At 35.4% G+C, this 13,586-nt stretch overlaps 1 protein-coding gene across 2 annotated transcripts in view; it reads right to left on the reverse strand.

Annotated features, from left to right (window-relative positions):
- Nucleotides 1-1,461: 1,461 nt before the first annotated feature.
- The window catches only part of OLA1 (Obg like ATPase 1), a 101,988-nt gene continuing 89,863 nt past the window's right edge, over nt 1,462-13,586 (reverse strand). Inside the window, exons 8-11 of one of the 2 annotated variants that reach the window (XM_074910448.1) lie at nt 8,957-9,097; nt 8,178-8,274; nt 5,973-6,095; nt 1,462-1,983 (exon numbers count right to left, since the gene is read on the reverse strand). In XM_074910448.1, coding sequence (XP_074766549.1) covers nt 1,882-1,983; nt 5,973-6,095; nt 8,178-8,274; nt 8,957-9,097 — 463 coding nt within the window. In that variant the 3' untranslated portion in view covers nt 1,462-1,881. The remainder of the gene's footprint in view (nt 1,984-5,972; nt 6,096-8,177; nt 8,275-8,956; nt 9,098-13,586) is intronic. The other variant, XM_074910449.1, reaches the window with a different exon arrangement.

Genomic DNA, 13,586 nt, shown 5'->3' on the forward strand with positions numbered 1-13,586 from the left:
GACATTTCAGCGGGTATGAGTGCAGTGAAGAGGTTACTTCTCTTTTGCCAACACATATCCACTTCTCACTTTCACTGCATCTAAAACCCAGCATGAGCCCTTCTCTGTTACTAGCACCTTGCTGACTTCCAAGAGAAACAGGTAGGCTCCATTTTCTTTTGGATTTGACTTTTAACAAAAGATTTGGTGATCCTAATCTTTTCTCAATTATGTAACATCAATATAAATTCCAAGAACAAATACAAGCTGCACCAAGGAAATGATACAAAAGAGAATTTCAAGGGTTCCAAAACATCTGAAGTCCTAATTTCCCTGCTTTACAACACTCGCCCCCTTCCTGCCACCACAAAAAAAAAAAAGGAGACGCTCTTTAAAACAAAATCAACAACTACGTATTGAAGTCATCTGCCCTCCCTCTTTCTCCTCAGTGCAATTAAAGGCATGATGCCAACTTTTTAACAATGAGCCTTGTGGCTCTGGCTGACCCATGTCTTACTGTTTCAGAAATGAGCAATGAAGCTCAAAGGCAGCATCTCGAGGGAAGCCTCGGAGCAGGACATGACCAGCGCTCCCAATTTCTTGAACACAGAGGGGAGGTTAGTCAGTGATAAGTTGCCTTTTCAGAGTTTATAGGAAGCAAATTTATCACAGCAATGTGAGAGGTCTGGCACACCAGCAGCCACAGGTAACATCAGCATTTCTCCCAGTCCTGACCCTGATGAATCTGTAGCTGAAGCCACAGGCACACTGTCACTGCAGAAAAAGCCAGGCTGTTTTAAATACATCAAACAGACTGCAAGTAAAGGCAATTCTACAGCTCGCATTAAAAGTACAAACTCGGCTTTGTTTTTGCCAAAAACTTGTTCTTCTGTTACCCAAAGAGACTAGCTCTCCCTCATGGCAAAGGGGGTAAATGTGCTCACAGCTGCAACCTTATTTCAGCAGAAGGACTTACCTATCCAGCACAGCGTGACCTCTTCCTTCACAACACTATCTGTGTCACCCGCCACTGGCCTGAAAACCAGACCTGAGAGGACAACACACATCAGGCACTGCTGCTCCAGACTTCACAATTTAGTAATTTCAAGGCAAGAATGAAATACTTTTTCCAAATGATTTGAACAACAACGCTTCAGTCTCAAAGATAACATGATTTTTCTACATATATTTCTTCTCTCCAGTAAAAATAATTTACGCTGTATCGTTCTTATTATCCTTACTATCATCTTTCAGTGAACGTCCATCTACAAATTCATTAACTTTTTTGAGACAAATCATTGGCATCCTAATCTTCTGATTCCCATGAAAGACTCACTTTCGAGATACAATTGCAGCTGCCCCACACTGCCAGTTACTGTATCATACACGTCTTAAAATTCTGTAATCAGCATCCACCAGGTGCCGTATCGCATTCAGCACACCACAGTCAGTCAATACAGACATCCCCAAACACACCAAGGCTGGTTTTGTCAAATGTTTTATTGAGTGTAGACATCTGGAGTACTGTAAAACATGCATTATCTGTAGATTCAAAAAGGAGCAAGCCACATTGTCCTCACTGTCAAACGTGTCAGGCTTGGCATACATGATGGAGATTAATGAAGTATCATGAGAGTAATATGGTTCCTGAAAAGCTTCTACAATTTGGAGTAGGGTCTTAATCGTTTGAAATGCAAAGCTGTTCACATTTAGTGAACTTGCATGTTCGCTGGAGGTGCCATATTTTAATTCAAAACAAACAAGAATAATTTCACTGGGGGGAGGGGAAGTTCCCTAGGTAGAAACTGTATGCTTTTTGTTTCCAGATATTCCATCCTAAATAAAAATTCATATGCTTTTTGAAGCAGCACAGTTTATTTCTGAGCAATGAACATCTGATACTCATTTCTTCTTGGGTTGTTGAGGTGTATTAAATTTAAAGAAGATAATATCTCCATCCTCCACTATGTAATTTCTGCCTTGTTGTCTGTATTTTCCAGCAGCCTGTAAATAGAACAGACAAAAGGAAAATGGGTTATTTCATTAGACATTTTATAGTATTTTCAAATGGTAATTACTTAAATACATTTTGGTAAAGAAATGGTACTGCTTCAGCTTCAGAGTCTGACAGCCACAACACTCCTCAGTTTGACAGAATTTGGTTTTACATACATATAAAATATATAGAAAAATAATTTAACCTCCACTGAATTGGTGGTGCCTAAATGCCATCTGCATTATATAGTGGTAAACATGTAGACCCTGGCATGTCTTAAGATAAGGGACACAAACAACTCAATTTTTTTTTTTCCAGCTTCCAGGCTTTCTTTTTCTTCATCTAAAAAACCTGCAGATGGCAAACACTGGCGGCAGGAATCTAAAACAATATTGCTGGAAAGGGCGATTGGCAACAGTTTGCATCATGGCTGCATGGCTATTAGACTGCTATACGAACTACTTCTGAGAAGCTGGACAAACGAGTACTGTCAAAACTAAAGATGGGAACATGATGCAAAAGTCACAACCGTACATGCCTCATGCTTCGAGCGGGGCTCTCTTGTCTGCTTGTGCCCAGATAATGAAGGACTGAGAAGCACAAAACACAGGCTCAGTTTTCCTGTCAGAAATCTCCTTTAGAAGAAATTTGCTTCAGAAGGACATATATAAGAGCAGATAGGCTGTGAAACCAGGATACAGGAGAAGGCATGTAGACCAAAGACATGAAAAGAAAATTCATTACGAAAATGCTGTACTTGAGAGCAGAAAATAGTCAAGGAATCTATTAAATATCAGTACTCTCCGCATCAGAATTTATTATTATATTTTTCTATCTTTATCTTGTTGTAATTAAACCTAGTATTATAGAGGCTACAGAGAAGCTGTGCATTAGGATTGACAGACTGGGCGGGAGGTGGTCTGCAGAAGCATTTATCTTGAAAAGTGATCCACAATATGGAAAAGTTGAGAGCTTCTGCTTTAGTTCAATAACCGTTCCTGTTTTGAAGTTTTCTCTTGCAGGAGAAAGTGCTTCCATGCAAGACCTCACTGTGCCATTATTCTCAATGACACTATCACAGTGGTGGCATGCTAAGATCCCATTACAGGAAAGCTGTTAACTAATGACCTTAGTTGCAGTAGAACAGATCAGATTAATGGTACATAGTTAACTTAGACACCTTTCTTTCACAAAACCCGCTCTGTACAGCAACGTATTTCCCCATATTGCTGTCTAGAAATTTAGAGGCTCGATAACCTCATTGCCATCATTCCTTATTTGAATGTTGTCACCAGTGATGCTAGCCTACAGAAAATTGCAGATAAAATAGCCTCAACAATAAATATATAGTGAATCGTAATTGACCTTGCCCCATATGACACCATCAATAAATAAGAAAAAGTACTTTGCAAATGTTTTTATATTCCCCCCTTTTACCCCCGGAAATCTGTTTAGACTATAAAAGGTTTACTTTCAAGTAGACTTAGTAGTTCTTTCCTTTGAAGATCCTAATAATGCTCAAAGTCAAGAGTAATTAGACTAATTGATGGCATAAACACTAATAAAACAGTGCTGTAAAAATAATCAGCAAGCATGAGCTGCAGGCACAGGTACAGAAACATTTAACAGTTGAATACATTTATTACTCACAAATATTTGTAGAAAAAACTGACCTCCATGAAGTAACAATGCAGATTTTTTTAGCACACTATTGCATGCTGTCAAAGTGGCATAGACTTCTTTAATTAAATACATTTTGACACACTAATGCAAGTTTATGTATTTTTGTTACCAGTTTACAGTTAATTAAAAGTGACAGTGTTCCTTTAAATTCTCTAGAGACCATTTAATCCATTTCCATTGCTATCAGAAACACTGGTTGAAAAAATCAATACCCATTTGTGAATCTTGAGTATGTATTAAACAAGACACGTCTAACCAGTTCATTTGCACTTGAAAGCAGCCATCTGTAGAAGCCAGCTTTGCCTAAGCAGATATGATTGCTAATAATGTGATATCCCTGTAGACTACAAAGCCCACACAGAGCTATTCAGTGTATAGTTCACAGCACTGGCATTAAATTAGTTATGCTGTACTGGTGTTAGACACACACAAAATCAAACTTAAAAATCGATCAACTTGATAACATACAAAGCAAGCAACTCCCATTACCACTGTTATTTCAGTTGACTCCTAAAAGCTCCCAAATTTAATTTTGAAATTTACCAGCAATATAAAAGTAATTAGTATTGTGTATGGCATGAAACATTGTATTAAATGCAAATTAGAAAAGACTAGAGTAATAACACATTCTTCTAAGAGCAAGGGTTTTTTCTAACCTTGATTTAAAAACTGAGTAACAAATGCAAATATGCTTGCTTTACAGATACTTCAAAACAATAAAAACTTCATCGTGAGAAAAAAGAATTGATCATGGAAGCCTGATGTTTAGAATCTCACACTGTGAAAAGTAAATAAAAATATACATGCAAAATACTTATAGATTAATTTAATAGGTATTAACTGATGTAGCCTCTCAGGGAAAACACTCAGATTTGAGCATCAAAAACTGTTGCTGGCAAAATTTGAATCTTGGTTACATAAAGCAGTTTCTGACTGCTGAATATCAGATTTATTTATAGCTGTGGTTTCACTTTACAACTACAACTCTACTTCCCTTTTCATAAGGCAGTTCACATGCCGCAACGAACCAATTATACTGGGATTTTTTTCCCTCACTTCCTGGGGTTCAAACAAACCTATTAAAGTCCCGCTGCTCAGTATGATCTTCCTTAGTGATACCACTGAGAATAAGCTGAATTTGAAATCATAGTTTTGCATACCTTTCAAGCTATCAAATAGCAAACAATAAAGCTGAACCTTTTAAATTCTTTAACACATTATAGCGTGTAGGAGCTTTCAAATACTGAGATTGATTAAATCAAACTAATGTGCTTTGTAATTGCAATTTTATAAAATAAAAGTCTTAATAAAACATCAAAAATGCCAAATAAGAAATCAGATGTGTATGAAATAAAGGGAAGTTTCTCTGCTTAAAAAAGGTGGAAATAATGCAATAGCAACACAGAGAAGAACAGCTTTTCTTATGACATCTGATATGTACAAGTTCATTTCATATTTAATAACTTCAAATCAGATATAATTTGTCAGCTCTAAGAAGGGCACAACTTTGGGCACCCAATCAGTCTCTGCCCTCTAGTGTTGAGAAAGCAGATAAAACTCTTAATAGAAGTGTCACTACAAAGCAGCGTGAGCTCAAGAAAAGTTTTTCATTAAAGATATTCACTGTCTGTTCAGTAGATAGTAGCTAGGAAACTTCACCTTTTGTAATATATTTTCATGGACTATGTACAACTGTTAATGGCACCCTGAACAATCAAAGCAAGGCATGTCATTTTTTAATAAGAAATCAAAGGGTGATTGAATTAAATACTGAAATAGCAAATTTTAAGATTTTAATTATGCCTATCAAAGCCTAGGAGTGGAATCCACTAATCCTGAAAAAAAAGGCACATTTTTATAATATAATATTTTCTTAACTATTTGCATCTGATATTTGTAATACCTTTCCTGAAAACTCAAAACAAGATGACACACTGTTAGAAGAAAGAGATTTTCTGTGTTTCTTGCATTTCTTTTAGAGGTGATTCAAAAATCTACAACCTCATCTTAAAAATTTGATTCTTCAAAACCGAATTCATTTAAAAGCTTATTAAATTCTGAACACTAACGTGAAAAAAAATGTAGCATAGCATTTGGTCTTAGTGTTGACATCTAGTCCATAAACTGTCATATCTTGGATACTGAAATAGTTGCATTCCTGTTCAGTAAGTTGGTGCATCTGAACTCTTTCTTAAGTAAAAGATGAAAATAAATTCTGGTCTATTGCTAGAGGTGACTGTTCAGTGAAAAATAGACTTGAAATGGAAAAATGGCGCATATGGAGGAAGGGAGAAGAAAAAGATGGGGAGCTCACCTTGACAGCAGCTTCTGAACCTCCTTCTTTAAAATCTTCATATTTCATTACTTCAGCCATAATGAATCCCTTTTCAAAATCTGTGTGAATCTTCCCTGCTGCCTGAGGAGCCTTCGTCCCTTTCTGTCAAAGCAAAGACCAGAGGAAAATTAATTGCATTTAAGAAGACTGATTGCAGGAAAGAGGTTTCTCCTTTTTGATATGCTTTCAGGATCTGCTGAAACTTTGTTTCAGATCATTTAAAATGTCATGCATACAGCTAGGTAATTCTCAGTATTGGGACATACAGATAGATACCTTCGCCACAGATAAACCAACTGATATTAAAGAAAGGCAGCTTTGTTTTTCCTAATAGGTATCAACAGCAGTATTGATTTTAGAAGCTATGATTATGTTTTGTTCTGAGATTCACTTCGATCCCTAGCTCTCCATACAAAAAGTGAGAAAAATAAAGATTTTTAAATAACTTTAAAATCTGAATTACTCAAGACTTGTACTTACATCCAAATAATTTCAATTAAATGGTAACGTTCACTGGCAAACATTTGTAATCAAAAATTATTTATGGATCTCAAGCCCTACATATTTGCTTATTTTTGTTTCAGAATAATTTTATTAAGTCTAATACATATCAAAATGAGTATTTTTACCAAAATGTCAACAACTGAATCACTAAAAAATAAAAAAAAAATCACAGGCAACTATTATAAGATAATTTTAGTTTATGCAATGGAGAAGAATGCATTACAACCGCATGCTTTAAATTACAAGGACATACATTCTGTGCACATACAACCATGGAGAGAAATTTGAGAAATAATGGTGACCTAAAGGCTGCTTAATAAAGCATGTTAAAGTGCTAAGGAGTCTGACACTGTAAAGCACAGTTTTTACAATAAAAGATGTATTGGGTTAATATGGCTACTCACTGATGCTTACCTGACTAAATATCTTTGCACATTAAATCAAAGATACTTACAATCAGTCTTAAGATAAACCAGCTTTCAAATTTTCTAATAAAGAGCAAGTATTTCTCCTACTGAAAACAGTGCAGTTTCAGAATATGCTTTTAAAAAACATGGTAAGAATCAGAACAACAAAACTTCTGCTTTTATATTATTTTGGTAGCTATTTCAGGGACTTCAGCTAGCAGTTATCTTGTAAAAGGAGATGAGATGAGATGAAAAGGCTAAAAAAATAAACATACTTTTAGGAAAATAAGTTTAATGTGCTAAAATATATACACAACATCTGTAGCAGTATTAATAAAAATATAGATTTACTGGAAATTATGTTGATTAATGAAAACAAATTAATTTCATTGAATGAAATTAAATACACACTGAAATTCACTGCACAGCACTAAATACACTCATGCAAAAAATAAAAGCTCAATGACAGATTTGTACCTCCAAACGTTGACATTTTTGTAATTTTTTAAGATAGAGTTTGTAACTATATGCATTTCAAAATATTTTTCAACACTAATCTTTATATTACAATATATTTACATTCAAAGGCAAACCACTACAGCCCAGCTCTTACTGTCCTCTGGGAATAAATTAGTCTATCTGTATGGCTATAATCATTCTACATCAATATTTAAAATACATAAAATAATTTTAGGCATTACATAAGTTCCTGGATAAACATAAAAAACTATCAAAATAAACTAGGTCTAGATATTTAAGTCAGTAAAAGACCTGAATTACTGCACACTGATTTTAGTTTTTTGAGCCCAACTGTGTATCCATGAGGAATATAATGATGTTATATTGCTTTTATTGCTGAAAATGTAATCCGAGCAAAGCAAAGGAGGAATGAACCATCCGCAACCCAAACAAACTTAGTGAATACAAAATGAAAAGCAACATCAATTTCACTGCAGACAAACCCAGTCACACAGATTAAGCAAGCACAATACTGGTACGTCTTATCTCTGACCACAGGAGGAGGGTAGACAGATTCTACAGGATGAAGAAATTCAGACTATGTAATAGGCAGAATCAATTGTTACCTGCCTCAATCAATGCAGCTCCACTTTCACTGTTCAGCAGCTCACAAATAATTAAAGTTATCCTGGACAAAAACCTCATCTGTAATGACTAGCTAACCGCCACCATGACAAACTTCAAAGTCAGTGATATCAATCTGAATTCAATAGTGTGGAACTGGATATAGCTGATGAATAAGTATGAATCTTACCCTGATGGTCCATGCACGCACTTCATCTGGGCCTGCAGTGAAAAAGTATTCTAGTTGGAGTGCTGCATATCCAGCCTTAATGATCTTTGCTAAAGCACTGAAAAAAAAAATGAATCCAATTCATTCAACATACACACATAAAACAGCTAAATGCCCCAAGTAATCAATTTACATGGGAAGACATCACATATTTTGAAGATGCTGACTCTACTTTTAAACACAGCAATAATCATAGTAGCCTTTCTCTTTGAACTCTTTTCAGAAGAACTACTTTTTTACTGCAGAATCACAAAGACAGTACTTTGATTTGTTTATTTGGCAGGCTACAGAAATATAGGATAAATTTAAATCACTGTATCAGACAGCACTTTTGGTCTCATGCAATTTTCAGGACTCCGGGTCATGAAAGCATAACTGTTTGACTGAAATTCAATACTGAAACAATTTATTATAGTTCTTCAGAAAAATTATGGCAAAATTTTCTCCACTGTCCCTATTCCCCATGGATGACGAAACAGTTTTGGTGATCATTCCTTCTCAAAAATATACATAACTAATACCTATGTTATAATTAAAACACTGTACAGAGATGACAGATGACAGTTAAAAACTTAATTTAAAATAAATCTTTTCACTCTGTCTCATGGTAAAGAAAGGAGAAGATTCTCTCTTTATAATGGTAATTACTCTGTCATTTATTATTCTATCAGCGCAAGCAATTAAATTACTGCAAGGAAATAGTTGATAATAAAGTGTAGGGAAAATGAATGCTAATTAACCTTTGTGTCATGTTCTCTTCCAGATACTTCTGTTTCTCCTCAGCACTCATATCTTGCAACTTGAGTTCCAAGGCCCCACTAAAAGGAATGACCAAAGCACCCGGGTCGTGCTTGTCCACCCACTCTTTAATTTTTATCAACCTGTAGACAACAAAGGGCACAACATTATCTTGTAGTGCATGCATGGCTGTACCACATTCATTATTATCAAGTAGCACATACATATTCATAAGAATTGCACGGTTTTATGATGCCATCTTTTTGTGTATTGCTTTCCAAGGTCAAGGCATTAACAGGCAGCAATTGCTTCAGGTGTACTCCATTAACATTTCACTGTTTCTTGGTTTCTGTTTGGCATTTAATCTATCAGAAATAGGCATAATTTGAGACAACAACTAGGTTTTTGGTAGAGGTTAAATACTTGCAATCTAAAATGTTAACTGAATAAAACTTTGTAGATCCACGGATGTACATTTTTCTGAGACTTCCAAGAATGATATTTATCAAATGCGGTAAAACTAGGAGTCTTCAGTTTCTCCTCTCCCCACCCCCCCACCTCCTCCAAAAAAAGCATCTCGGTGGCTAGGGCAGCTGATACTAGCAGACAGGTAAGAACACTACACTCTATAAAACTCCTGGACAGCAGGCAGCATCCTGCTTTTTCTGGGTATTGATTTTGGAGTACGCCAGAACTAATGAATACAGAGCCATGCTTCTACTAATTTCTCACACCTTTCTACTATCTCCCCAGGACAAAGATTATAGATATTATACTACTATTATTTTAAAATAAAGAATCAACTTTCTTATTTCTCTTGTTCATCAATAACTGGAGCATCAGTAGTAGTTTTCTGTACATCTAATACGTATTTTTTTTAGTTGAATGAAACTACAAATTTAGAGATGTGTGGTGTTAAGTTTTTGAATGTTCAATATCCTATTAAAATTAAGAAAATCTTTGTAGCAGCTGTTTAAACAATCTTTAAACATAGGTATCACATTCATGACTGCAAGTACTATTTATTTTAAATTTAAGGGAGATATTAATCAATTACCTGTAAGGAGTTCAGTGTTATTTACAGGGCACTATTTCCGAACAGGTGTGAATGGTAAGAATGACAATTCTGTGTGCTCAGCAGAAAAACACAAGAGGCATGGGAATACTTCCTGTAGTACGCTAAGATTCAAAGTACAAAATACAGTACTTTGGGTGCTGTAGATGTTTCAGACCTGAAGCACCCACCATACAGCACAGGGTTTTATGCTTGCTGAGTTCTTTTTCTTAGTTCTGCTAATCTCCAAGATTTAGACTAAGGTTTTAACTGCTATTATACTAAAGTGCTTTGAAACTGTGGCCTGCAAACCTTTAAATAATCAATGCAAATGTCACTTCAGAAAAAAATGAACTGAACCACAAGTTCATCAACACACATTTGTCAAAGAAAATAGCAGGGGATCAGAGCTATTATGAGATTAAGTGCATGGCCCACTGAGTAGGGTTTTAGATGGGACAAAGAATATAAAAGTTCACTCAACAGTTTTCACACGTTTGTTATATGAGGCTGGTCTTCTATCATTTACTTATGTAAATACCCCGTCAGTGGTTTTCAATCCTCATTATACTAATCTTTTTTTCCTCCAGTTATCCAATGAAAATATAGTCTGGTATCCAGAACTGATACTGAAACACTGTTGCCTTCAGAAACGTCTGAACAGAAAATCACAATCAAGGTGCATTTCTGAATATGACATGTGACATTTAACAGCACCTAAAACTGACATTTGTAGTTAACTAATTTATTTTGGCTAACAAACTGGATACCAAAGTTCAGAGCTTACAAATGCCAGCCTTTTACAGAAAATGTATCTAGAAATGGTGCTATTCAGAAGTGTACTTAAACATCTGTGCATACTTTTTTTTTTAAAAAAAAGTATCTAACACTGGAATCTAGACTAATTAAATAATATACCAAGTGAAAGACAGAATGAAACATGCAAACTTGGAAAAAAGAAATGAGCATGAAAGTAATGTCAAAAATTGGATTCAACTTCTGTTTGGTAAATATGGTCATTGTAACTAATAAACTAAGAACTATTGTGGAACAACAAGATAAGAAATAATCATTTTTGGCTAAAACACCAATTCAGAATAATAATAGTCTTAGACTGTCATTTTAACAGCTTTTCTATTGAGTCCTTAGAGGGATTATTTGCATTCCTCAGGTATTCTATTGTACAATTCAGATGAATAAAGACTTACAAATCATTCCTCTACCGCCAGTGTGAGACTTTGATCCAGTGAATACACCATTGTACCTTAACTATAATTGGCAAAAAACCTGACAGTGTAGAGCATCACAAGCTTAATAACAAAGGAGAATATCTCAAAGTGTTGACAGATGATCTTCATAATGCAGGAGCAGAGCTGGTACATTTTAGCAATAAATGAGCACTGAGGTCTAAAGGTCTCTGAAGTGACTGACATCAGACCTGCTACAGCCTCACTAAAAGAATAAGGTACTGCATCCCACTCTGTACAGACAGTCGGGTTCTCTGCCTGAGTCTTTCACGTCTGTGACTTTCAATGTCACTGGGATTACTAAAAACTACCAAGGAATTCCCCTAATTGTGATCAAAATAAAGAAAACAAAAAAAGTAAATACCCAAATATAAATATTGATATATTTCTAAATGAAATTTTCCCCAATGCAAAAATGCTTAACTAATAATCAATAAAGTAATAGTGCAAGTTTGCTTTCCTGTTAGACATAACCAAGTGTGCTAAACAGAACAAAATTCTCTTAACACATAGTAACAATTGGCAAAGTCTGTTATATTTGAACACAATTTTTCCATGGAAACGCTATATGGCTGTAAAAGGACAGCATTAGTACACCCATTTGGGTCTTTGTTAAGCCAATCCTGGAGTATCTTTCCATTATTTCATGCAATGCTTGATAATGAATGATGAAGGGTATTGGATTTTAGGCTAGGAGAAAAGACTATTAACACAAGAAAATCTCAAATAAAAAAAAAAACAAAACACTAAAACATCACAACATGAAAAGTAAAAACCAAAAAAAGCCACACCAAACAGTAGAACTGGCTGAACCAATGACCATGACTAACAGCTTGAGACTACTTTAAGAAATAAGAAAGTGCTCAAGATGAAAACACTTGACAAAGTAAATTGAAAACTATGTGAAAACAGCGTACACACTAAAAGCAATTAAAAATATCCTCTTTTGTAATTTGGTTTCCAAAAGTGCTGTTATTAAAACTAAATTCTGATTATAAAATGTAAAGCAGAAAGAAGAAATGCTTATTCTAGTACTACTCAGTAATAACTGAGGAATCTCTCAGAGCACTAGTGGACCAACAGCTTTCCCCCATTGAAGCAGCTTGGTTCTTCTCTCCAGGTGGCTCTGTGGAGAGGAGTGTGCCAATAGCAGCTACAGAGTTCCTGAACTGAAGTTGGATTCTATTTGACACAAATGAACAAAATATCCTTTCTGGAAAAAAATACAGGCCCAAGTGACAGTAAGACAACCATTCATTCTGTGATGGCAAAAAGAAAATCTTAAATAAAAGTTGAATTGAAAACTTAATTTAAAAGACAACTGTGTAAAAACCTGACAAAGGAACGAAACTAGATCTGAACAACCTGCAAATGAAGGCAGCACTCAAAATTCTGGCCAAGATTATAATAATTAAAATTCTCACTTCCACCCAACACTGTTACTGTTGGCTGATAAGGAAGGACAAAATCATGTCAGCATATCTACTAACAACTCAAAAAAGACCAAGATGTTTTCTTGCCACTACTAAATTCCAAAATTTTATGAAGGCATTATTTAAAAGCATTCCAGTTTTTAACTCTGCATCACCCTGACAAGGAAAAAGTAAACAAAAGAAGCCAGTGACTTCAAGTCCAGAAGGATTAGGACTATGACCAGAGTTAACTCCTGATACTAAATCATGATGCAGAACAGACCTTGGAGAAAGGTTTGAAAATGAGGGCGCTTACTGAGAAGGCCAATAAGCAGAGCATAAAGGGCAGTTGTGCAGAAGGGAGTGGCTTCACTTTAAAAATGGTGATGGTTCTTGAGGCAGAAGAAACCAAAATTTGCAGACAACTGAATAGAGTAGTACAAAAGTTGCTAAGTGTACCTTAACTACAAATCAATATTTGACAGAGTTTCACATGAGAGATCCAGCTGGGAGCAGAGACAGAGTTCAGATGGAAATCAGAAGTAGCGATGGAAGAAAGAACCTGCAGAGAGAACTTAAGCTCAGTGAACACCTGCAAGACAAGATGATCTGAAAAACTGACCCCTGAGAAGAAAGGTGAAGTATGCTTTTGTACAAGCAAGACCAAAAAAACCCCCCATCTTACTCATGGAAGAGAAACAATTGTTTTTCTGTTCTACATCTGAACTACGAGTGGAAACCTCAGCAGAAACAAAACAACATGGCAGGGAAGAAGAAAATACCAGACAGCACCACAAGAAGGAAAGAAACAAATGCAGATAATGAGATAAGATCAAAGCAGGTGATCAAAATATACAAAAGACTGAAAAAAAGACTTACAGATAGGACTGAGAACAAGAGGACCTAGCAATTCCAACAG

Source organism: Athene noctua, chromosome 7 (genome assembly GCF_965140245.1).
Source record: "Athene noctua chromosome 7, bAthNoc1.hap1.1, whole genome shotgun sequence".
Taxonomy (NCBI): domain Eukaryota; kingdom Metazoa; phylum Chordata; class Aves; order Strigiformes; family Strigidae; genus Athene; species Athene noctua.